This window comes from Neovison vison, chromosome 7 (genome assembly GCF_020171115.1).
Source record: "Neovison vison isolate M4711 chromosome 7, ASM_NN_V1, whole genome shotgun sequence".
Lineage (NCBI taxonomy): Eukaryota > Metazoa > Chordata > Mammalia > Carnivora > Mustelidae > Neogale > Neogale vison.
Window position 1 is genome coordinate 59,187,449 of NC_058097.1, and position 26,121 is coordinate 59,213,569.

At 40.6% G+C, this 26,121-nt stretch overlaps 1 protein-coding gene across 2 annotated transcripts in view; it reads right to left on the reverse strand.

The window, feature by feature from the left end:
- The window catches only part of LOC122912141 (zinc finger protein 470), a 67,909-nt gene extending 42,595 nt beyond the window's left edge, over window positions 1-25,314 (reverse strand). The window contains exons 1-5 of one of the 2 annotated variants that reach the window (XM_044257514.1): window positions 25,278-25,314; window positions 25,129-25,205; window positions 17,571-17,697; window positions 14,853-14,948; window positions 8,139-10,853 (exon numbers count right to left, since the gene is read on the reverse strand). In XM_044257514.1, the coding sequence (XP_044113449.1) occupies window positions 8,836-10,853; window positions 14,853-14,948; window positions 17,571-17,607 (2,151 nt within the window). In that variant the 5' untranslated portion in view covers window positions 17,608-17,697; window positions 25,129-25,205; window positions 25,278-25,314 and the 3' untranslated portion in view covers window positions 8,139-8,835. Of the gene's footprint in view, window positions 10,854-14,852; window positions 14,949-17,570; window positions 17,698-25,128; window positions 25,206-25,277 lie in introns of those variants that run through there. The other variant, XM_044257518.1, reaches the window with a different exon arrangement.
- Window positions 25,315-26,121: the final 807 nt, after the last annotated feature.

A 26,121-nucleotide genomic window follows, 5' to 3' on the forward strand; every position in this document is an offset into this window, starting at 1 on the left:
ACCGGAAGTACAGGCCTCCCGACCGACAGACGGCGCCCCACGGGCTTCTGGGAGTCGGTACCGGGTTCGGATGCGCGCAGCCGCGGTTCCAAGGCGGGGGCGGGGCTGACGGCGAGGGGCGGGGCCGCAGGGATGAAGTGGGCGGTGCTAGGGCGCGGCAGGTGGCTTGCTCCTCTGGAGCGCGTCCCACGGGTGTTACCGCCGACCGAGTAAGAGGACGCGCGCGCCGAAGGGCAGCGCTGGGGCCTTGTCGGTGTCCACAGTGTGGTTGTGCTGGGGGCGTGTGAGCACAACTTGCCTTCGCGTCCGATTCGCTGCGCACCTCTGACCCCAGGTGGGTCCCCATGTCCCTGGACACTCGGGCCTATCCAGTCCCCCCACGTCCGTCCTCCAGATGCCACTGCCCCTGCGCCTGTGGGTCCTGCACCTGCACGGCCTTCCACCAAAGTCGGGGCTAGTTCCCACCTATCACTCTCATAGTTCGCTGCCCAGACTCTAGTCACAAATGCCACCACTCACCTCGTGACTTTTTTTTTTTTTAAGATTTTATTTATTTGTTTGACAGACAGAGATTACAAGTAGGCAGAGAGGCAAGCAGAGAGAGAGGGAGATACAGGCTCCCTGACGAGCAGAGAGCCCGGTGCGGGGCTCGATCCCAGGACCCTGAGACCATGACCTGAGCCGAAGGAAGAGGCTTAACCAACTGAGCGACCCAGGTGCCCAGGTCTTCTATATCTTGGTCGCAGTAGTTAGAGGACTGTAGGAATTTGTCAATATAGAATTCTACACCTAAAGTGAGTATGTTTTACTGTACTAGCTTTTAAAAACTCATGAAACTTTACACTTAACCTCTGTGTGTAAATATTTTCTCATTAAAAATAAAGTTGTAAAGCCTTCACTGGCACAGAACTGAATTTAAAACACTTGAATTAAAAGACTTTCTTTGAATTAATAAAATGGCACTGGCTGGGGAGGGAGCTTAATTATGAAGCAGCAAATAGAAAACCATGGGTAGAATATAACCTGTTCTTTTCTTTCAGAAACAGGCCTTGGGGTTATGATTGATGTGTAAGACTTCTCTTTCACTTTATATAATGCCGTACTTCTCCTAGGCTTGACCAACATCTGACCCAAACCATCAATGGCCTGGGTGGTATCACAAGTGTCTTCCATTTCCACTTACCATTTACCATTGTGCAATGCAGTTCAAGAAGGTGGACTGTCCCTAATACTCCCTTGCCTATCAGGATTCGCCACTGTAGCTTTTTTATCCTTCTAATGGCAGGAGACATATGGAACGGACAGAGGTCATTTGGCCTTCACTGCAGCCATTGTTGTTCCTGATCTGAAGACTTCCTCCCAGGACTAAAACCTTTACACAAGCATAACTCAGAACTGGGAGACAGAAACTAACAATTTTGAACATGGAACATTATACCCAGACATGGCAATTAGCACAAGGAAATGCCCCAACCATGTTTTTCCAGTAACTTTGTAGAGCAACCCCACCTCACCCCTGCATTTTAACTTTATAAAACCAACCACTATGTTTTTTCCCTTCTTTTCAAAAAATCTGCTCTCCTGATGACAAGAGCTTAAAATGGCCAGGTGGCATTCAGGTTCTGATTTAATGACACCATTACTGTTTGCCATAATGGAAGAATTCCTCCATTCGATGCTAAAAACAAAACTCCGTATCACCGGAACCCAGAAGCATGAGATAAAGAACCAAAAGTTGTTTGTTTGTTGTTGTTTTTTTTAGATTTTATTTATTTATTTATTTGACAGAGAGACATCACAAGTAGACAGACAGGCAGAGAGAGAGAGAGAGAGAGAGAGAGGAAAGCAGGCTCCCCACTGAGCAGAGAGCCTGATGTGGGACTCGATCCCAGGACCCTGAGATCATGGCCTGAGCCAAAGGCAGTGGCTTAACCCACTGAGCCACCCAGGCGCCCAAGAACCAAAAGTTTTAACGTAGGTCCTTCAGCATAGACCTACCCTTTCTTTAGGATTTTTAATCCACTCCTAATTAAAGGTGTCATTAAGTGAAAAACTGTTCAAAAGGAAAAAATTTCCACTATGTTTAATATAAAAACGATGAGGCTTTTACATCCCAACCCTAAGTACACAATTTTTGCCAATAGAAAAATAGATCAACTGAAAAATGAACACAAGCTTATGAGAGTAAGAAATATTGAGAGCAACAAATACAGTTAACACATAAAATGTAACATGATGAAGATTCGTTGTACTTGCTGGAGTGGAAATAAAAGACTTAGTGGGTGGTGGTACAAAGGAGTCTTTTTTTTTTTTTTTTTTTTTTTCCAGGAAGAACACTCCTCTTTCTGCTCCTCCCTCAGTGTTTTGGCCTTTGGGAGGGGCATGAGGTTATCTTGCACATTTCTGCTTATGAGTAGTCATGTCACAGAAAAAGGCAAAATATTTAGGCAAATATAGGCCAAAGTGATACAGAACATACCTATTGATTGTTGTATGTATTAAAAAGCACAATATTTGGGTTCATCTATACACAGGCTGCCATTCAAATTCATTCCACATGATAGCCTCTAACTAAAAACTGTTGAGTAAACTGGTTACGTGTGCTTTGTCTGAAACCCTATGTTGAAATACTACTCTTTATAGTGTATTTCGTGTGTCTGCTTCTTAGTGATGGGGAGGGCAAGTAGTAGCGACTCACTCTGCAATATGCTCCCTAACCTCACAGGGAATTCACTAAGGTGGCAGTTCCCAGTGTTGTCTTGGAATGTGATTTAGGCTAGCATGAATGTTACCAAACCAAGTAAGAATAATGAGTTTTGTCTACCAGTCTTTAGTCAGGAAACCCAGACACCATGAGCTTCAGTAGAGGGAATTTGACAGAGGAAACTAATATAATAAAAAGGTCCTGGGAGAGTGATCCGCAACTTGGATCAGTTACTGGAGAGCAGTTACTGACCCTGGAGCTTGAAGGCCAAAGGGTGGAGGGGATATTACCAAGCCAGGAACCAGGGCCACTTAGAGCTAGACAGAGCCACAGGGACACATCCCTAGCAGGAGGTGGGACCATAATAAAGGGTGACTGGGAGGAGGTAGAACAGAGGTGATGTAGCTTTCACCATAGCCATCATGCAAAGCAGAGCAAGTGAGAGAGAAACACCCTGGCTTCCCCCTCAACTCTCACCTTCTGGTATATTGCTAGTGCCTCCCACTTAGTAAACCAGACAGAAAACCAGTTGTCAGAGCACCCGCAGAGCTTAAACACATGCAACAGTGTAGAGCAAGGGATGAGGCAGAAAATGGATCTTACAGCCAAAAGGCAAATGACTGGCACAAGAGCTCATAGGGCCTCCTCTGAGCTGGACCAGGGCAAGAATTGCCCCCATAGTCCCCTAGAATAACTACAGTACACGTCCTTGTAACATAGCATTCTTCCAAAAATGCTATTTGCTGGGGTGCCTGGGTGGCTCAGTGGGTTAAAGCCTCTGCCTTCGGCTCAGGTCATGATTCCAGGGTCCTGGGATCGAGCCCCGCATTGGGCTCCCTGCTCAGCAGGGAGCCTGCTTCCTCCCCTCTCTTTCTCTCTGCCTGCCTCTCCGCCTACTTGTGATCTCTGTCAAATAAATAAAATCTTTTAAAAAATGCTATTTCCTTCCCATAATATGCACTTACCTTGGTAAATCGCTGCAATTCTTTAGGGAACTGTAGGAGTAAAAGTCATAGTGGTGTTATAGGAAGATTTTCCTCAGGAGTACCCAGCCTCCTGTCCACACACCCAGATCTGGGAACAGGGTGACAGGCAGTTTCTAGCATGGGTGATAACTGGACTGCGGCCTCCGAGACCAGATGTGAACTGTTTTTAGACAAGTAACAAAGTAAACTTTCAGCGGCTGACTACTGATCTCATTTGTAGATGAGCAATCACAGTCAGCAATCTGTCAGACCATCGGCGGTATGCTGGTAAAGTTTGATGTGAACCTTCCCAAGGGAAACAAGTGTGTGTATCCTACATGCAGGAAGTTTATCGTAATGTTACAGATGTGTAGCACACATTGACAAATGATAGGAAAATGCAAGTCTCTTGGATTGTCAATTCTGTATAGAAGTTGATTCTCTTAGAATGCCTTTGTTGACTTTTACCAACCTATGCTTAAAACTGACAAATGGGTAAAACTCTGACAATGTCGTTTGATATTTTCATTTACGTTAAAGAGTAAGATCAAAGTGAAACAAGCTGAGGACATAGGTCAGAACTTTGCTCGTTATGTCAATGACAGGCTGAGCTCTTTGCTAAGTAATAGCTTTTGAGTACTAGAGGAATATTTCCTCTACTTTTTGCATAATTCACAACGTACAGACATGACACAACGTACAGGTTAGTAACCTGATTTACTAACATTTTCACTGTCAACTTTTAAAGTCAACCAGCCTTGATTTGTGGTGCATGCTGTTAAAGATTCCCATCATATTTGAGTCAAAGTTGCTAACATGTTGTCACCGAATGTGGAGTTGGGAAGAGAAGCAAAGTAGCAACAATTATGTGGTATGTCCCCCCTGCAAACGTTAGTCATAAAATATAGCAAATGCTCAAAACTCAGTTTCCAAACTATTGTCTGTATTTAATACAACTTATTGGTTATAGTAAAAATTTAGACAATAACCTATAAACATATGTATATAATACATACAGGTTACATATTACCCAGTACAAACATGTATGTATTTCTATACACACACATATATATACACACATACCTATATACCTTTTAGTAACCAGTTCAAAAAATCTCTAAAAATATAACAGCTCTTACAAGCCAGAACGAGCCTGCCCAAGTGCACCACAAAATCAACTTTGCTTCCGGAGAGTTGCTGCTAGGGCTCAGCATTCCCTGGGCAGCTACCCTTGCTAGAGATCAGAAATCCCTTTCCAAGAGCAGCCCCCCTTCCCAGCATGCCAGACATCCTAAGGCTGGCAAGTAAAGTACTCTCTAAAGGTAGTGATGCTTTCCTCATGGCACAGGTTCAAGGAAAGGCATTTTGGCCCTGTCTCAGGAAGCCTAATGACAAGGCAAGTGAGAAACTCAGACATGAGAAAGCAAGGTCAGTATCCAAAATTTTCTGGTTCCTTCCTGTATATCAGGCAAGGTCATTTCTGTGCTTTAAACATCATTTAGTTTCAGTCTGGCCTTATGAGATTTGCATGAATCTACCCAGAAAATTATGAGAAAAGCAATAAACTGCACAGATTAGCACATCAAATATGTAATACCCTGTATGTATAGTGTAAATTCAGCCCAGTTCAAAATTTTATAATCTAGTATCTGAGGTCAAGCCCTATGAAAACCCATTTTTGCAGCCATTTTCTTGAATCTGATATAAATGTTGATACTTGGCAGAGTCTCTCAACCCTTCCCTAACTTCCTATATCAACCTCTAGGCTACTTTAGAATCAGATTTTCTTTCTTTTTTTTTTAAATCAAAGAAGCCACAGTGTTGGTGAGCTACAAGGGAAAGAGGCTAACCTTTAACCTTCATTCCCAGTTATCTCAGACAAAGGATAATTAGTTGGCATGGTTTCTTAAGATTTCTTATGAGCTTAAGAGTTTTAAAATCCCGGGGCACCTGGGTGGCTCAGTGGGTTAAAGCCTCTGCCTTCAGCTCAGGTCATGATCCCAGGGTCCTGGGATCGAGCCCCGCATTGGGCTCTCTGCTCAGCAGGGAGCCTGCTTCCTCCTTCTCTCTCTCTGCCTGCCTCTCAGCCTACTTGTAATCTCTGCCTGTCAAATAAATAAATAAATAAATAAAATCTTTAAAAAAAAAAAAAGAGAGTTTTAAAATCCCCAAATTCTGCCACAAATCCTCATTCCAGTAACCAGGATATCAAAGATGTCCCTTAATGTCAAACAAGTTACTTAAGAAATCTGCCAAAATTGTGAATTCACTTGGCATTGTAGCTCATTCTTTTATATTTAACAATCACAGAGCTACAGAGCTTCTTTTAATCATGTTACCAAAATGGCTGGGTGTTCTAGTCCATGCTTTAAAGCAAAAATTTTAAAAAGTCATTATTGCTTTTGCTTTATATTTTCCAATTCCATTATGAACAAGCATCATACAAACCCCTTGGACTGGCATTTCTTGTCTTTCTGACTGGTCTAAAAATTATCTCAACCACAGCTGATTAACTGTTTTACTGTTGCTATTAAAGCATGCTACTTGGATGGCACAAAACACAAAGAGGAACCTTATAATCCTTTGCTCCGTTTCATCCGATAACCACATTTTTTATTTTAATACTAATCCCCCTTTTCTCAGGATGTTTTGCCTGAAATCCCTTCAAGGATACCAATCTCTGCATTGGTTAGGTTTCTTTGGTTGACAGCAAAAGAACTTAATCTCATTTTAAAGTGGAAACAAGATAATAATAAGACCCAACTTGGGAAGAATGAGAGACCTGTTCTGGGCAGTGAGCAGAGCAGCAGAAGCGCAGGCAGTATCCTAAGTTGTGGCCGAAGGAGGACTCATTTACAGCCTCCTCCTGTGTCCCGAGGAGAGAGTTTCTGATTGGATTAAAGGGAACCAGGTACAACTGACAACACAAAACCTCACCGAAGGACATCAGAGCAGCTCAGGGGAAAAGTCTATGTGTATCTCTGTGTGCATATTTTCAATTTGTATTGTAGACAAAAACAAAATAGCTGATATGTTTGTATTTTCCTAATTTTAACTTTATAAATTTCTGATATGTATAACCATACAATCATATTATCATTATGAAAATTACACCATCAGTTAGTAAATTATGTCTTTCTGTGAGTACGAAAATCTACCTCATTCTTTTCAGTGAGTGTGTAATCTACTGAATTTTCTACAATTTAACCGATTAACTAGCTTACTAGTGCTAGACATTTAAGCTGCTCCAAATTTCTTGCATTTCTATAATAAATGTGCTTATGCATCTATATTTCTGCACTTGTGCTTTTCAAGAAGATAAACTCCGAGATTTAGAATTACAGCAAAGTGATTACATTTAAAATGTTGACAGGTAACACATTAGCTTCTAAAATGGCTTTTAAAAGATTTATCTTCCCAATGTACAAAAATATATTTCTCACATCTGCAACAGTACTAGATATTATCCATAATTTGTGCTGATTTATGTTAGTGACAAGGACTTTTTAAATTTTTAATTTATCGGATCATTATTGTAGTTAGGAACTTCTATTTTATTTGACAATTTCATGTTCTGTAACTGTGAGTTGCTTGTTGGTGTGATTTTCAAACTGTTATCTTATCCTTGCTGCTTTTTAAGAGCACTTTTTAGAAGTATGTAATATGTTTATTTTAAAAATTTCTCCCTGCCTATCATGTGCCTTTTAACTTTGCAATAGTGCCTTATACCATGCAAAAGGTTTAAATCTTCTACATGCTCCTTCCTGTCACTCTGTTCATGGCTTCTGGACTCTGTGTCCACCAAGTCTTCCTAAACTCAAAGGGATACAAATATTCTACAGTCTCTTCTAGAATTTTGTGTTTTCTATTACATCTTTAATCCAGATTCAGGAAACTTCTCTGTAAGGAGTAAAATGTAGCTCTGCTTTTACTTCTAGGTAGATAACTAACTGTCAAACACCATTTAAGTAATCCATCTCCCCCACTAATATATCAAAAATACCACTTTTGTGGAACACCTGGCTGGCTCAGTCAGAGGAACATATGACTCTTGATCTTGGGGTTGTGAGTTCAAGCCCCACACTGGATTTTGAGATTACTTAAAAATAAAGAGAAACTTAAAAAAATACTACTTTTGCAATACATTGAATTCATGGACATATCATCTTTTCCAAAAATTTCCTATGATGCTTGCCTACTTAACACTCCACGTGATTTTCAGACCAAACTGTCAATGTAAAAATATCCTACAGTTATCATGACTGGAATTAGGTGAAGGTAGACATCTTTACAATATTGAAACTTCTATCTAGAAACATGTGTGGCTCTCCATTTATTCAGAACCTCTGTTGTTCTTCAGCAGAGATTAATAATTTCCTTTCTACACAAAACTACCATTTCATTTTGGGGGGGTTGATATCAGAACTAAATTAGCCTCATGAAAGAAGTATTCCAAATACTACAAAGTATTATGTTTTAATTATGTTTAATTAGTTTTATGCTTTACACTCTACAACAGTGTGATTAGTGGTTCCTTGAAAGCTTAGAATTAATCTGTAAATCCAGGTGTCTTAAAATAGGGGTAAACTATTCCAGTTCTCTATTGCTTCAGTTTTAAATAATAAGGAATTTTTATTTCTTTGCCTTAATTAACTATAGTCTTATATTCTTCCCAATAAATTCTAATTCTTTTGTTTCAGTCTTATCCAGAACTTTAGATACTTCCTAAAACATATTCTATGAACCAGGTCACACTAAATTTCTGCACCAACAAAGACATACAGCCTTGGAATCACAAGAAAGCCACTATGTTATTCTGATGTCAAACTTTAAAAACACTACACATGCTAATCCTCATTATCCACCTTAAGATGTAGTTTCAGTTCCAAAATTATTATACTCTCCCAGTACTGATATACTGCTTTCCAGAGTTCACTCTTTAAAAATAATTTTTAAACAGACTCTGAATGACACTGACTTAACATTTATCAAGCACTTAGTCTGGGTCAGGCACTATGCTAAGCACTTATAGGCATCAATAGTTTAAATTTCCCAACCAGGGTTTTAAGAGAGTAGTTTAATTACATTTACATGTTTAAAAGACCACCATGGCAGTTGTGTGAAGAATGAACTTGAAGGGAAGAACACAGGATGTAGGACCAGTTTTTATATTGGAACAGTCCAGGAGAAATGACTGTGTTTGGGAGTAGGACAATGAGAATTGAAAGGAGTGGATGAATTCCAAAAATATCCAGCAGATATATCTACGGGGCTTGGTGACATACAGGGTGAGGAAGAGCTGGAGGCCTGAGACGACTCTGCAGAGTGAACTTTCTGATGATGACTAAGGTGCGCACTTTGTCTGAAGACTTTTCCACATTCTTTACATTCATAAGATCTCTCTCCGGTATGAATTCTTCTATGTAGATTAAGGTGTCCAATCTGGCTGAAGGTTTTCCCACATTCCTGACATTCATATGGTTTTTCTCCAGAATGAATTCTCTGATGAACAGTAAGGGACTGACGATGGCTAAAGGCTTTACCACACACACTACATTCATAAGGTTTCTCCCCAGTATGACATCTTTGATGACAAATAAGGGATGATTTTGTTCTAAATGCTTTCTCACATTCAACACATTCATAGGGCCTTTGGCCAGTATGGAGTCTCCGATGCTGAGAACGGGACGAGCTATCGCTAAAAGCCTTTCCACATTCGCTACATTTATAGGGTTTCTCTCCAGTATGAATTCTCTGATGTTGAATAAGGCGGGTAGTCTGGCTGAAGGCTTTACCACATTCGTTACACTCATAAGGTTTCTCTCCTGTATGAATTTTATGATGCTGGGCAAGGTGTGCCTTCTGGTTGAAAGCTTTACCACATTCCTTACATCCGTAAGGTTTCTCTCCAGTATGAATTCTCTGATGAGTAGCCAGCTGTGAACTGATGCTAAACGCTTTTCCACATTCTTTACATTCATAGGGTTTTTCGCCAGTATGAATTCTCAAATGACTAGCAAGGTGTATACCCTGTCTAAAGGCTTTCCCACATTCCTTGCATTCATAAGGTTTCTCTCCAGAATGCACTCGTTGATGTTGTGTGAGTGAAGCATGATGGCTGAAGGCCTTCCCACAGACAACACACTCATAAGGCTTCTCTCCTGTGTGAATTCTTTGATGGACAGTAAGAGATGAGCCGTAACTGAAGGTTTTCCCACACAGTTTACATTTATATGGTTTCTCTCCAGTATGAATTCTCCTATGCTGAATAAGGCCTATGTGATCACTGAAGGCTTTCCCACAATCGATGCAATCAAAAGGTTTCTCTCCAGTATGATAATACCTCCAGTGACGAATAAGGGATGTGTTCTGCCTGAAGGCTTTCTCACATTCAATACATTCATAGGGTCTTTTGTCAGTGTGACATCTCTGATGTCGGGCAAAGGATGAGCCATCACTGAAGGCTTTCCCACATTCCTTACATTCATAGGGCTTCTCCCCAGTATGAATTCTCTGGTGCTGAGCAAGGTGTGCAGGCTGGCTGAAGGCTTTTCTACATTCCATACACTTATATGGTTTTTCTCCAGTATGAATTCTTTGATGTTGAATAAGGTGCACATTTTGGCTGAAGGCTTTCCTACATTCTTTACATTCAAAGAGTTTCTCACCAGTATGTATTCTGTGATGTTGAACAAGGTGCTGACTCTGGTTGAAGGCTTTCCCACATTCTTTACATTCATATGGTTTTTCACCAGTATGAATTCTCTGATGAACAGTCAGGGAGGAGCTGTGGGTAAAGGTTTTTTCACATTCATGACACTTAAAAAGTTTCTTTCCTGCATAGACTTTCTTGTGTTTTACTACCATGGAATTTTGGGAAAAGCTTTTCTTATCTGATTTGTGATTATAAACATTTTCTTCTATGTTGCCTAGATACACAAATTTCCCAGACTTGTTATAATTGTGATCTATTTCCTTAGTAAGGGTTTTCTCATAAGTGGTTACTTTTTGCCCGATAAATGCATCTTGACTTACCAACTGCCTCTCAAAAAGACTTTCACATTTCCAATTTTCTCTGTAAGTAGAACACTCAAGTCCATAGTCTGTAATTCTCTCCATTAACACATCATCATACATGAACTGCTTCAGAAATAATTCTTGTGTCTCATATATAGATCCCGAATCTGAAAGATAACAAAAAAGCAAGTGCTTCCTTTATCATGGGCTATAACAAGGGAAATATTTAATGTGGACAGGGTGGTTAAAAAATAGTGAATCCTGCAAAATCTATTATGTAACAGCACATAAACTGAAAAATATGCAAGTATATTTCAGAGCTCAGGGAAACATGGAAAAAGTGATTAAATGTAGGATAATGTAGGAAATGTAGGAAAAGAGAATTAAATGCAGGTTAATGAGGTCCTAGAGAAGTAGGCTACAATAATAATACTGTCTTTTTTTAATCCTATATTAACAATGGTATTAAATACCATTGCTCTACTTTTTCCCACTTCTAGCTGACTTGCATATAGAGGTAGGTTAATGTTGTTTAAATATTAATATCATCACATAACTACTGCTGATCAAAATTCTCTACAGATTCCCAGCAACCACAAAACCGTTATGCTTCATGACTTCCTTTGGGGTTTAGATAAATGCCTAATCTTTTCATAACCAGAAATCAGTATTTCTATGTACCATTGCTACATATTTCATACAGTGAGCTCCTCATTTCTCAGAGATCCCTGAACTTCAGGCTGCATAGTAAGGCATTTTTCCGTTCATGTTCTCATTGTTACCAGCCTACGAAGAGTATCACTTCCCAGGCCACATCTTAATGGGGTTTTGCCATAAGTCTTTTTGAATAAACTGGTTTCATAATGATATATGTAGGTGCGTATTAATATTATGAAGTTCTTTTCACTGCCACTTAAAATAACTTTCTTGCCTTGTGAGATAAAATATAGGCTTCAGGGTAGGAATAATATGCTTTAAACACGAGTACTAAGTCACTTTACATATATCACAGAAACTCAAACATTTATAAGTTCTAAATAAAAACATAAAGAAATTTATACTGAAGAGATGATATTAAGAGAAAACTTCAGGGAAAAGGCTGGCATCAAGAAAGGGCAAAAGGGGGCGCCTGTGTGGCTCAGTGGGTTAAGTCTGTGCCTTCGGCTCAGGTCATGATCTCAGGGTCCTGGGATTGAGCCCCACATTGGGCTCTCTGCTTGGCGGGGAGCCTGCTTCCTCCTCTCTCCGCCTGCCTCTCTGCCTACTTGTGACCTCTGTCTGTCAAGTAAATAAAATTTTAAAAAAAAAAAGAAAAGAAAAGAAAGAAAGAAAGGGCAAAAGAGGGGCGCCTGGGTGGCTCATTTGTTAGGCATCTGCCTTCGGCTCAGGTCATGACCCCACATCAGTCTCCCTGCTCCGTGGGAAACCTGCTTCTCCCTTCCCCACTCCCTCTGCTTGTGTTCCCTCTCTTATAAATAAATTTTTTTTAATCTTAAAAAGAAAAAAAAAACAAGAAATGGCAAAAGAGAAAGTGCTTTCCTTTCCAATCTTATCCATAGTAAATTACTGACTAATCCAATGTTCCCTAAAGCAGTTTTCTACTATGTGTCAAGCACTATGGACACTAATGTAATAAAAGACCAGTTGTTCTTGAGGAGTACAGAAAGGGATTAGAAAGGCAAGACCAACAAAGAAAGTAAAAGAAGAAAACATGAAATATCAAGTGAGAGCCCATGTGGTAAAAAGTAAAACTAGTATTAAAGTTCAGAGATAGAAGAGACCAAATCTCCTAAAGCAGTTCAGAAGAGCTCTGAAGTGCTAACAAGCTTTCTACCCCTTCCTACTTCCTTCTTTCCCTCCTAATGCTCAGGCCTCAGTAATTCTAGAATTGAGGCCATGAGAGTTCAATGTACCTACTACCTACTGTTTTACTTACACAGATGACTGAGGGGAGAAATACTGGACAGAAAAAACAGAAAGTTGGATACACCATGGATTCTTCCTATGAAGGTAGCCTCAACACCACAACCTCCCATGGGAAGCATGGTTGTCCCTTATCTTTTTGGCCCATCTCAACACAGATGCCAAGATATCTTACTCACTTAATATGGGATGCCTGGGTGGCTCAGTGGGTTAAGCCGCTGCCTTCGGCTCAGGTCATGATCCCAGGGTTCTGGGATCGAGTCCCACATCGGGCTCCTTGCTCAGCAGGGAGCCTGCTTCTCCCTCTGCCTCTGCCTGCCTCTCTGTCTGCCTGTGCTCACTCGCTCTCTCTCCCTTTGTCTCTGACAAATAAATAAATAAAATCTTTAAAAAAAAAAAAAAGATATCTTACTCACTTAATAAGAGTTGAATCTCTACTGTGACTCAATATCCCACCAATTTTATAGGCTTCAACCCCTTTTCCTTCTTCTGTTCTTCACAAGGCCAATTATTACTTCTTATCAGGGAAGTTCCTCCATTTCCCAATTTAAGGGAGGTGGTAGATTCCCTATGCAACCAAAGTACAAAGCATATCTAAGCGGGGCTAATTTCCCTTCCAATATTTGGCTATTTGGAGGACCCTGGAAGTCTAGGATCCAAATCATCTCAAAATATAAAGATCAAATCCTGTTATGGAAGTGGAAGGAGAATTTCATAAAGGCACAATTATCACCTATGATCTCAACATTCCCTGAACTGAACATTCAGTTCAGTGGGGGAGGCAGAAAATAAGCATGCAAATCATAAGCAGGTTAATTATACACTTTCCTGAGTGTTACAAAGAAAATAAACTGGCTCGATAGAAAGTAACTGGGATGAAATAAGGAATGTTCATTACAGAAGGTGGTCAGAGAAGGCCTCTGATGAGATGATGTTTGAGCTCTGGCCAGAGAGTCTGTGGGAATTCACAGTGCCTGGCTAGATAAGATTTAATAAACACGTGCCTCCTGGGATGAAACTAGTTGGAAAACAAAGAAGGTATGTCTAGAGAACTGAGCCCCCTTTAGGGTTTCTGGGTTGAAAACAGCCAGATCCTCATTGTGGCTCAATGCACTAATCCAGGGAGTAAATGCATGACTTAGGAGAAACATGTATCTTTGGCGGTCACACACCCCATGCACTCCCAGTCTACGTGCCCATCATAAGCACAGCTTGTTCTATTCACATGACACTCCCTATACCATTGTTCTGATTATTACAGCTTCACATTCATTCTTGTTTTTCTTATTCTTTTGTTGTATTAATAACATTCACAATAAAGGTGGAGGCAGAGTTTGGCTCTGGACCTTTCTTTGCCACTAGAGCATCTGGTCACCAGGCTTCTCCTTTCTCCTACCAAGGTGTCTGGAGTACTCTTTTCATTCGCTGTCTCAGGGTTTGCTGGCCAAACCCAACAAGAGTCAAGCTTGGACAGACAGCCAAGAGAAGGGCATAGTGGGCAGAGAAATCAGGAAGTGCAAAAGCCTAAATCAGTAAAGAGCTTGGTGAGTTCAGAAAAGGTGACTAACAATTAAGTAAAGAGCTTCTCAACTGTACTGTCAGGACTCATCAACATCTGTAAGGCAGAGACTAAAGAATGATACTGCCTGCAGTCCAGAAGTAACCAAACTTGGAACTCAGACTGCGTCTGACCACACCTGGTCTCTCAAGGCTTAGAGATTCCACAGTTGGCATACCTTTAACATATCTGAATACCTGGGTATCTCATAATTTAGAAAACTCTGCCCTAAAGTAGAGTGAAAAAGCTAAAAAATCACAGAGGATAAGTTAAGAGAAGTAGGATGAAGCTGGATACATAAGGGGTGGTAAGGTCTTTCCTATTTGCAACAGAAAAGCAAAGAAAGATTTCAAGCAGCAGGAAATATTGTGATTTTCAAGTAGCACCTAATTTAGGAGTTAAGATTTAAGAAACAGAGCAGCTTATTTAAGTCTAAATGGCAAAAAGAAAGGGGATGGGAAAGAGCTGGATAGAGATTTTTGCAAACTGAGTTAGCTATTAGAGAGAAGAGATATCTAGACATTTGGGGAGCCTATGCTAAGTAGCAAAGTTTCAATTTTCTCCTCAGGCTTAGAAAGCTTGAAAAGAGTCTCTAAGTAGCATAAGAAAGGAGAAAGTATCACCTTTGAAAATAGCTGAGCCATTATTTAGAAAGGATTCCCCTATCTGGTTCTCCCACACTCACCTGGGAATGGGCTTCTTGTCATCTCTGTCTTCATCTCCCAAGGCTCTTTCCCTTGCTCCAATAAGGAGATCACATATGGTTTAGAGATGCAAAGACCTACATACAAAAAAACAAAAAACCAAACACGAAAATTGGCCATATTTGGGGCATATCAGAACTATAAGTCAGTTCCTTAATACTGGTGGAATGATAGAACACGACTGGTAATATCAAAGGGTAAAACATTTTAGAGACAGATTATATAAAGCTTCTGGCATAGTCTAGTGGGACTGCCAACAGTCAACTCTATAATAAAGCTAAACAATTTTCTAAGGGAATTGGGGCAGAAATTCTGCCCAGCATTTACATAGGATCATCAGACAGCCAGTAAAGATGTATTGTAAAGATGTATTGTAAAGAGCCCCTAGAGACAGAGTGTGGAGTCTGAGTCAAGTTAACTGTCTGGAATATTACTCAGCCATCAAAAAGGACGAATACCTTCCATTTGCATCAACATGGATGGGGCTGGAGGGGATTATGCTAAGTAAAGTAAGTCAAGCAGAGAAAGACTATTACTATATGGTTTCACTCATATGTGAAACATAAGGAATAGCATGGAGAACATTAGGACAAAGAAGGGAAAAACGAAGTGGGGAGGGAATCAGAGGAGACTAACCATGAGAGACTATGGACTCTGAGAAACAAACTGAGGGTTGGGGGGGTATGCGAAATTGGTGAGCTTGGTGATGGGTATCAAGGAGGGCACGGATTACATGGAGCACTGGGTGTTATACATAAACAATGAATATGGAACCTACATCAAACAGTAATGATGTACTGTATGATGACTAACATAACATAATTTTAAAAAAAAGCAAAATAAAACTCTTCAAAGGAATATAACAGAATCTATGGCCTCTACAATGTATCGTTTATAGTGTCTGAGATAAAATCCAGAATTATTACATCTAAGTAGAAAAAGGAAAAAGTGAATCACACTCAGAAAAATAAGTAATTAATGAAGAGCTAACCAGTAATAACACAGATGTTGGAATTAGTAGACTGGTATTTAAAAATAGCTATATATCCATACCCAAAAACATAAAGGAAAACATGCTTAGAATCTTTCAGCAGAGAAATAGACATTATAAAAAAAGAGCCAAGTGGAAAGCTTAGAATTGAAAAATATACTCTCTGAGATTTAAAAATTCAGTACTTTCGGGCACCTGGGTGGCTCAGTGGGTTAAAGCCTCTGCCTTTGGGTCAGGTCATGATCTCAGGGTCCTGGGATCCAGTCCCACATCAGGCTCTCTACTCAGCGGAGAGCCTGCTTCCTCTCTCTCTGCCTGCCTCTCTGCCTACTTGTGATCTCGGTCTGTCAAATAAATAAAAATAAAATCTTTAAAAAAAAAAAAATTCACTACTTTCATGTCCCAGCTGGGGTACCAAAAACAAAAACAAAAAACCATGACAAAAAATAAACAAATACATACAAATAAATAAATAAAAATTCACTACATTTGGGATGCCTCAGTGGTGCAATTGGTTAAGCATAGATCTCTTGGTTTTGGCTGAGGTCCTGATCTCAGTGTCATGGATCAAGTCCTCCATCAGGCTCTGTGCTCAGTGCAGAGTCTGCTTGAGATTCTCTCTCCCTTTTCCTTCCTACTCATGCTCAGTCTTTCTCAAATAAATAAATAAATGTTTTTTGAAAATTCACCACATTGACTTAACATGACATTGAAGAAGACACAAAAAGCGGAAGTAAATTTGAAGTTATGTCAATAGAAATTACCTAATCTGACAAAGAAAAAACATTTTTTTTAAAGATTTTATTTATTTATTTGACAGAGAGAAATCACAAGTAGATGGAGAGGCAGGCAGACAGAGAGAGAGAGGGAAGCAGGCTCCCCGCTGAGCAGAGAGCCCGATGCGGGACTCCATCCCAGGACCCTGAGATCATGACCCAAGCCAAAGGCAGTGGCTTAACCCACTGAGCCACCCAGGCGCCCAGAAAAAACATTTTAAACAATGAACAGACCTTCAGCTACCTACAGCATAATATCAAAGGTTCTAATATACTTGTAATTGAAATACCAGGAGAGACAGCAGTGAAAATTATTTGAAGAAATAACACCAAAATTATTCAAATTTAATTAAAGAGATATATTTAAGTTTCAAGAAGCTCAGTGAACCACAAACAGGATAAAAGGGGCTTCTCAGAGAAGCACAGCAGATGCATTGTTCATTCATCGATGAAATACATGTCTTCGGAGCGCCTGGGAGCTCAGATGGTTGTGCATCTGCCTTCAGCTCAGGTCATGATCTCCAGGTCCTGGGATCAAGCGCAAGTTAGGCTCCCTGTTCAGCAGGGAGTCTGCTCCTCCCTCTCTCTCTGCCCCTGCACCCCATTTGTGCTCCCTCACTCTATCTCCCTTTCAAATAAAATATTTTTTTTAAAGATTTATTTATTTATTTGACAGACAGAGATCATAAGTAGGCAGAGAGGCAGACAGAGAGAGAGGAGGAAGCAGGCTCCCTGCTGAGCAGAGAGCCCGATGAGGGGCTCGATCCCAGGACCCTGAGACCATGACCTGAGCCAAAGGCAGAGGCTTAACCCACTGAGCCACCCAGGCGCCCCTCAAATAAAATCTTCCTTAAAAGAATTTTAATAATAAATAAAAATGTAAAAATTTCCTAACGTAATTCTAAATTCTGTAGAGGGGAAAATATTCTTACCCAGTGATACCAGGTTCTGATAGTTCTCCAACATCATATTCTTGTACAAATTCCTCTGAGCAGGGTTCAGCCATTCCCACTCCTCCTGGGAAAAGTCTATTGCCACATCCTTGAACGTAACCAAGTCCTGAAATGACACAAACACACTCTTAATCAACCAATGCTCATTTCATGCATAACTCCAAGTTGAAGCTTTAAATTGTTTCTACTTTATGTGAGAAATAGCCCTTGGAGGAGAAAAAAAAAATTAAACCTTTATAATATGAAGCTCCAACAACAGTATTTACTAAAGTGTTAAACTGTATTTATGCAAGGATGCTAACCTATTTGTCGGCACATGGAAATACGGACAGGTGGCCACAGGGCAGTAAATAAGAGCCTCAAGGAATGGCTTATATCTGTGGTTGAACCTTTAAAAACCAAGATTATCTAAACTGATATTTTGCAAATGGTACTCTATGAGATCCTAGAAGGGTTTTGTTTCAGAAGAGAAGGGGCTTCTGGACTGATGGGGCTGATTTTATCTTTTCTTACACAATAAAAACAATAAATATAATTAAGGTGCAATTTTCTCATTCTATACCATTAAGAACTAGCATGACATTCTACACCAGAATAAACTATATAAAAATATGAGAAATCACACAGCATTAAGACTATAACACATTCAATTTGTATATTGAGTCTAACAAACCTGTATACTTAAGACAATAGCAAACTGAAACTGAATAAATAAAATTTTTAGTCTCTTTTTAAAACAGATTTTTATTTATTTTTATTTTTTTAAGATTTTATTTATTTATTTGACAGACAGAGATCACAAGTAGGCAGAGAGGCAGGCAGAGAGAGAGAGGGAGAAGCAGGCTCCCCGCTGAGCAGAGAGCCCGAAGCAGGGCTCGGGGATCAATCCCAGGACTCCAGGATCACGACCTTAGCCAAAGGCCGAGGCCTTAACCCACTGAGCCACCCACGCACCCCTAAAATATATTTTTAAAGATTTCTTTTTTTTTTTTTAAGATTTTATTTATTTATTTGACAGAGAGAGATCACAAGTAGGCAGAGAGGCAGGCAGAGAGAGAGGAGGAAGCAGGCTCCCTGCCGAGCAGAGAGCCCGATGCGGGACTCGATCCCAGGACCCTGAGATCATGACCTGAGCTGAAGGCAGCGGCTTAACCCACTGAGCCACCCAGGCGCCCCAAAGATTTCTTTATTTTAGAGAGTAAACAAGTGAGCCACCCAGGCACCCCTAAAATGTATTTTTAAAGATTTCTTTATTTTAGAGAGTAAGCAAGTGAGCAAGCAAGCACGGGGTGGGGGTGGACAGAGGGAGAAGGAGAGAGAGTCTTAGAGTCTTAGGCAGATACCACGCGGAGTGCAAAGCCCGATGTAGGGCTCAATCTCACTAACCTGAGATCACAACCTCAGCCGAAACCAAGTAGTGGATACTTAACCAACTGCACCACGCAGGCACCCCTAATTTTAAGGTTTTTTTTTTTTTCTGTTTAAAGATTTTATTTTTATTTATTTGAGAGAGAATGAGAGAGAGACCATGAGAAGGGAGAGGTCAGAGGGAGAAGCAGACTCCATGCTGAACAGGGAGCCTGATGTGGGACTCGATTCTGGAACTCTAGGATCATGAACTGAGCCAAAGGCAGCTGCTTAACCATCTGAGCCATGCAGGTGCCCCCCCCCACTTTTTAGTTTCTTAAAGAATTAAATGTATTGAGAAAAATAAATGTCCAGTTATAATCACCAGCAGGTTGTAAGAAATTTTTTAAAATATGGGCATTTTTCATCTTCAGATTTGTTTATTTCCATCAAAAAGAAAAATCTTCATGCTCGTGCACTGCACACCAATGACAATGGTAACTGTCTATATAAAGACAAAGCTATACAAAGAATGTCTTAATTTGCTTTTTGACAATGAACCCTTAAGTTTAGAACAAAGGCATGATACAAAGATATTCAAAGTATGGGACTTTAGAAGATATACAGACCTTTGAGAAAATATTTAGTGTATTTTTCAAATAAAAATATTAAATTTTTTTGTTATTTTTTAAAAGATTTTATTTATTTATTTGACAGAGACACAGCAAGAGAGGAAACACAAGCAGGGGAGTGGGAGAGGGAGAAGCAGGCTGGCTTTCCGCCGAGTAGGGAGCCCAATGCGGGGCTCAATCCCAGGACCCTGGGACCATGGACCTGAGCTAAAGGCAGCCGCTTAACCGACTGAGCCACCCAGGTGCTCCTGTTATTTTCTTTTTCTTTTTCTTTTTTTTAAGATTTTATTTATTTATTTGATAGACAGAGATCACAAGTAGGCAGAGAAGCAGGCAGAGAGGGAGGAAGCAGGTTCCCTGCCAAGCAGAGAGCCCAATGCAGAGCTCAATCCCAGGACCCTGAGACCATGACCTGAGCCAAAAGCAGAAGCTTTAACCCACTGAACCACCCCGGCACCCCTATTTTTAGTTTCTACATCCAATATGAGGCTTGAATTCATGACCCCAAGATCAAGAATTCATGATCTTCTGACTGAGCCAGCCAACCACCCTGGTATTATATATTCTTTTTAAGATTCTCTGTGAGCTACTGGTTTTCAGGAGTTTTGGTTTGCCCCTTATAGTTAGTTGAGGCTGCCATTTTGGCTGATACCCATCATTTCCCATGTTCTTATAAAACCAAATGCATTCACATGAATTTATCAAGGCAAGCAGAAGTAGTCACATTCTTTCCAATATTTAGTATAATTTGGTCACTAGTAAGGAAATTGGGTGTTTTGGATAGTCCCACAGAAAAATGAATTTGATTGCTTGTGATCCTGGTACTCTGGCTCATTATTTGGTATGTACACCATCAGAATTTTCCCAGTGTTTATATAGATATCTTTATATGCATTCTTATTTTTTACTGATAATCTTATATTAAATTAAATTCTAATTTTTTAAAAAGATCTATTTATTTATTTGACAGAGAGAGAGACAGCGAGAGAGGGAACACAAGCTGGGGGAGTGGGAGAGGGAGAAGCAGGCCTCCCGCAGAGCAGGGAGCCTGATGCAGGGCTCGATCCCAGGACCCTGGGATCATGACCTGAGCCAAAGGCAGATGCACAATGACTGAGCCACCCAGGCGCCCCTAAATAAATTCTAATTTATAGTATTTGAAGAGATTGTAATTATTTTTTAAGAAGAAAAACATTTACTGCAAATCAAATAATATATGGGATTTCCAGAAGGACTAAAGAGCAAAGTTTGCATGATACACAAGCAAAAGCTATACATCAGGAGAAAAGCCCAAATTAGATAAAGATGATATTTTTCAAAAATCCCATTCTCCATCCGGTGTCACCCACAGATAAAGCATCTAATATGCTAGGACTTGACCAGTAGGAATTTCAGCCAGAACTGCCCCAGAACAACCAAATGCCTCTGCCACTATTTTGGCTTTAAAATCTTATTTCCCTGAACTTTGCTGCTGCTACCTGTTGCTAACTTCTGCTTTCCACACATTGTACTGGAAGCCTCTACTTGGCATATGTAAGTCATATACAGACCCTATTTGCAAAGGAGTCTGGGTAATGCCATTTTTAGCTTTCTGGTATGCCCCAATACACAGTAAACAAAAACTCATCATATACTAGGCCAACAAAAGCCTTAAATTTTAAACTCCCAAATTTTCAGGCTATATTTTCTCTTTTTTTTTTAAAAGATTTTATTTATTTATTTGACAGACAGAGATCACAAGTAGGCAGAGAGGCAGGCAGAGAGAGAGGGGTAAGCAGGCTCCCTGCTGAGCAGAGAGCCCAACGTGGGGCTCGATGCCAGGACCCTGAGACCATGTCCTGAGCCAAAGGCAGAGGCTTAACCCACTGAGTCACCCAGGTGCCCCCAGGCTATATTTTCGATTCAGGATTCAGAGCAACTGAAAACTAGGAAAAGGTGAATTTAAAACTTTATCTTCTTGAAAACCTATACGTAACCAACAGACAGTAATAAAATTAAATTAGTGGGGCACCTGGGTGGCTCAGTGGGTTAAAGCCTCTGCCTTCGGCTCAGGTCATGGTCCCAGGGTCCTGGAATCCAGCCCCACGTCGGGCTCTCTGCTCAGCAGGGAGCCTGCTTCCCCTTCTCTCCCTGCCTGGCTCTCTGCCTACTTATGATTGCTCTCTGTCAAATAAATAAATGAATCTTTAAAAAAAAGAAAAGAAAAAAATTAAATTAGTAAAACAGAAAACAAATTTAGAGAGGATATGGAAAAATAGGAACCCTCATACACTGCTGCCTAGGAGGTAAAGTGGCACAGCCCCTTTGAAAAATACAGCTTAGCAGTTTCTTAAGAACTTAAATATGAATTTACTGTATCACCCAGAAATTCTACTTCTAGGTTAATCTACCCAAGAAAAATGAAAATATTATGTACAAATAAAGATTTGTACATTTCTTTTTTTTTAAAGATTTTATTTATTCATTTGCCAGAGAGAGAGCACAAGCAGGAGGAGCAGCAGGCAGGAGAGGGAGAAGCAGGCTCCCTGCTGAGCAGGGAGCCAGATGTGGAAACAATCCCAGGACCCTGGGATCATGACCCAAGGCAAAGGCAGATGCTTAACTGACTGAGCCACCCAGCTGTCCCAAGACTTGCACATTTCACTATTTAATGTATACAGATTCATTTATTTATGTCTATCCCTCCCCCGCCCCCCGCCCCGAAAGTAAGTTCCACAGGGCATGGACTTTGTCGATCTTGCTGCACCGGCAGAATCTAAAAGACCATCTGGCATGTACAAGGTCAAAAAGTATCTTCTCAATAAATAACTTTAAAATAACCAGCAGAGCTTAAAAAAAAAAGTTCCCAACTCTAAAATTTGCTAGAAAAATAAACTTGTAAGAACAGTCAAAGGAATTCTGGAAAAGATGAGTAATGGGAAGAATGTTAGCCCTTCCACCTTACAAAACACTGTAAATGCCCAAAGACAAGGCAAAAATTTCCCCAAATGTGCTTTATACCACAAATTATTCCAAGACGTCAATATACCCAGTGCGATTTTATTCAGAGTCCCCAGGCAGAAGCAGATTGATAAAATGCTCACAGCTGACAAGCTGAAGAGTTCTGAAGAATGATGTAGGAGAAGAAACAATGGTAATAAATGCTAATCTAGATTGTTTGTTCACAGAATACTATTATCTGCCAAAGAAGGGTTCTGGTAAATAAATACCCCAGGCTCTTGGTTGTGAATCCAAAGAAAGGACTCCACTCCAGAACTGATGGTGAACCAGACATAACCCAGCTTTCAGAAGCACTGAGGCCCTGCCTCTAATCATCTCAGTTCCTGACCAGACTAGGCCTGAGCTGATCTCAGCACAGCTACACGCCGTAGGCACGAGTAAACCATCTCCATCAAAGTACACAGGAGGAACCTAGATATGCAGTACAAAGTCGGTGTTCAACAAATCAAAAATACCCCACAATGATGGGGTATGTCACTGGGACACAGGAGTATCTAAAAGAGCTCCTAATGACCAAACCTAGAACCTGAGCAACAAAATAAAGTATAAAATAAATATGCATGAGTCCATGCTAGCTAATACAAATAAATGACTGGATAAAGAAATGGTGGATTTAGGCAGAAAATGGGGAATTACACAAAATAATCAGACATTCTAAAGCTAAAAATGTGGGGCACCTGGGTGGCTCAGTGGGTTAAGCCTCTGCCTTCAGCTCAGGTCATGATCCCAGGGTCCTGGGATCAAGCCCCACATTGGGCTCTTTGCTCAGTGGGGAGCCTGTTTCCCTCTCTCTCTGCCTGCCTCTCTGCCTACAGGTGACCTCTCCCTTGTGTCAAATAAATAAATAAAATCTTTTTTTAAAAAATAATATAAAAAATAAATAAAACTGAAAATGCAATAAATGGAAGCTATGATTCAATGATGGACCTAACAGCAGATTAGAAAATTGAAGAGAATTAGAGCCTAAGTGAAATATACACAGAGTAAAAAAGATCTAGACTTTAAAGATTTTATTTATTTATTTGACAGAGACACAGCAAGAGAGGGAAAAGAAGCAGAGGGAAGGGGATAGGGGGAAGCAGGCTTCCTGCTGAGCAGGGAGCCTGATGTGGGGCTGGATCCCAGGACCCTGGGACCACACCTTGCAACCAGTTCCCCACTCCGCATGGAGTCGGCTTAAGATTCTCTCCCTCTCCCTCTGCACTCCCCACCTGCTCGTGCACTCTCTCTCTCAAATAAATAAATAAATATTATTTTTTTTAAACAAACAAACAAACAGAAATACAAGTAAAACTGAATATAGTCCAAGGCACCTGGGTGGCTCAGTCGGTTTAGCCTCCAACACTTGATTTCAGCTTAGGTCTTGATCTTGGGGTCATGGGATCAAGCCCCTAGTCGGGCTCACACTCAGCAATTTATTTATTGTTCCTCTCCCTCTGCTCCTCTCCTGGCTTATACATGCGTGTGTGCAAGCACACTCTCTCTCCCCTTCTCTCTCAAATAAATAGTAAATAAATAAATAAATATCTTTAAAAAAAAAAAAAACCTGAATGTAGTCCAGCAACAGAATCAAGTATAAGATACAGGGAGCAGGGGCGCCTGGGTGGCTCAGTGGGTTAAAGCCTCTGCCTTTGGCTCAGGTCATGATCCCAGGGCCCTGGGATCGAGCCCCGCATCAGGCTCTCTGCTCAGCAGGGAGCCTGCTTCCTCCTCCCTCTCTCTCTGCCTGCCTCTCTGCCTACTTGTGATATCTGTCAAATAAAATAAATAAAATCTTTAAAAAAAAAGATACAGGGAGCATTCCAAATTAATTAAGAAAGAGATGAGTTATTCAACAAATACCACTGGGTCAAACGGAGAGACAAGTGGGAAAACAAGGAACCCTTGACTCATTTAGGACAAATTAAACATTTAATGTAACAACTTAATGTAAATTAAATTTAATGTAACAACTTAATATAAATTTGGACCTTATCCTCACAGGAAAAAAATGACAAAAATCAGACATAAACTTACAAGAAAACTATTAGAGGTAAAAAGAAATCTTTTAGAAGAAAACCGGGTATCTACAGACGCTGGGGTAGACAAGGATTTCTTAAACAGGATCCATAAAAACATAGAAGGGAAAAACCTATCCATGTATGAATAGAATTCCCTGAATGATATAGTTTCTCCTAAGAACTGGAAGGCAAAAAAAATCACTTTTATGTCTTAAATTTCATATATACATGATACAGATATCATATATATAATTTCCAAAAATTGACTAGAATAAAGTTCTTTAGCTAAACAACAAAAAAAAAATTTAAGAACTTAAGGATAAAATTAGAGATCTGAACAGAATTCAGCCTGAAGGATGACTCCAATGCATTCTAAAAACAGAAGAGGGCCAGCAAATGCACATTTTACTTGGAACCCCACTCACTCGTACTGAGACACCTCTATTCCACATAACAGAAACCAAATCTTTTCCCAGGCATCAACACTGAACCAAGAGTGAAGTGGAAAGAGGGGACTCAGAGAGGGCTCTGGGCCTCATCACACTCGGTTTCACTTACCCATCAGGCAGCCTGAGTTAGCGCGCTCTGGGGAAAGTGGGAACCAGGCCAGTCAAAACCACTGTTAATCAGAGAATCTTCAAAAGAAAAGACACATTACTAAGTCCTGACGAGTAAGACTTTCACAGATGAGAATGGAAATAACTAACCTGGGATATGGCTTTAACTAGTTCAACAGTCATTTCCAGCCTTCCTTGCTGACTTCTCTCCTGAAGAACAGCAGTGTCCTAGAGGACAGGCGTGGAGAGAGAGAAAGTACAGTGAGGAGATGAGGCTTGTTCTCCACTCCTGGAACCATCAGCCTAAAAACTCTGTCCTTCCCTTCTTCCCCCGGCTTTCCTTGCTACCACTGCCCAAACAGCCAGAAGAGTCTAGGCACCTACAACCAGGGAGGACTGTAACCTACAATTCTGTTTCTCTTATGCTCGAGTTCCTAAATTCAATCTTTTTTCCAAAAAGTTGCCATCCCATTCTCGGTCTTATTTTTATCGGTAAACGTGGCTCTTTCCCTTTCTGCATTTCTGCTTCAGGCTTTGACTCAATCTACAATTTGAAAATCTTTGCATCAGGCTCCCTGCTCAGCGGGAAGCCTGCTTCTCCCTCTCCCACTCCCCCTGCTCATGTTTCCTCTCGCTGTGTCTCTGTCAAATAAATAAATAAAATCTTAAAAAAAAAAATCTGACTCCTCAATGCATCAGACGCCAGGGTTATCATTCTCCACCCAATCCCCACAGGCCTGGCCTGCATTTCAGGCTGGGACAACGGACAATGGGGCAATTTAGCATCTGATTCTGCCACCTTCACTCTCATCAGTCTTCAGTCCTTGGTTTCCCCTCCTTTTTGCCACCCAGAACTGAAGGTGTCACCTGCTCCAGTCGGGGGCTCTAGTCAGTCACCTCCCCGCATTGCTTTTTACTGGAATCCTTGAACTGGGAGCAGGGGCTTCTACTCTAGGGTTCTTACCTCAGCAACACACAACACCGAAAACCAACA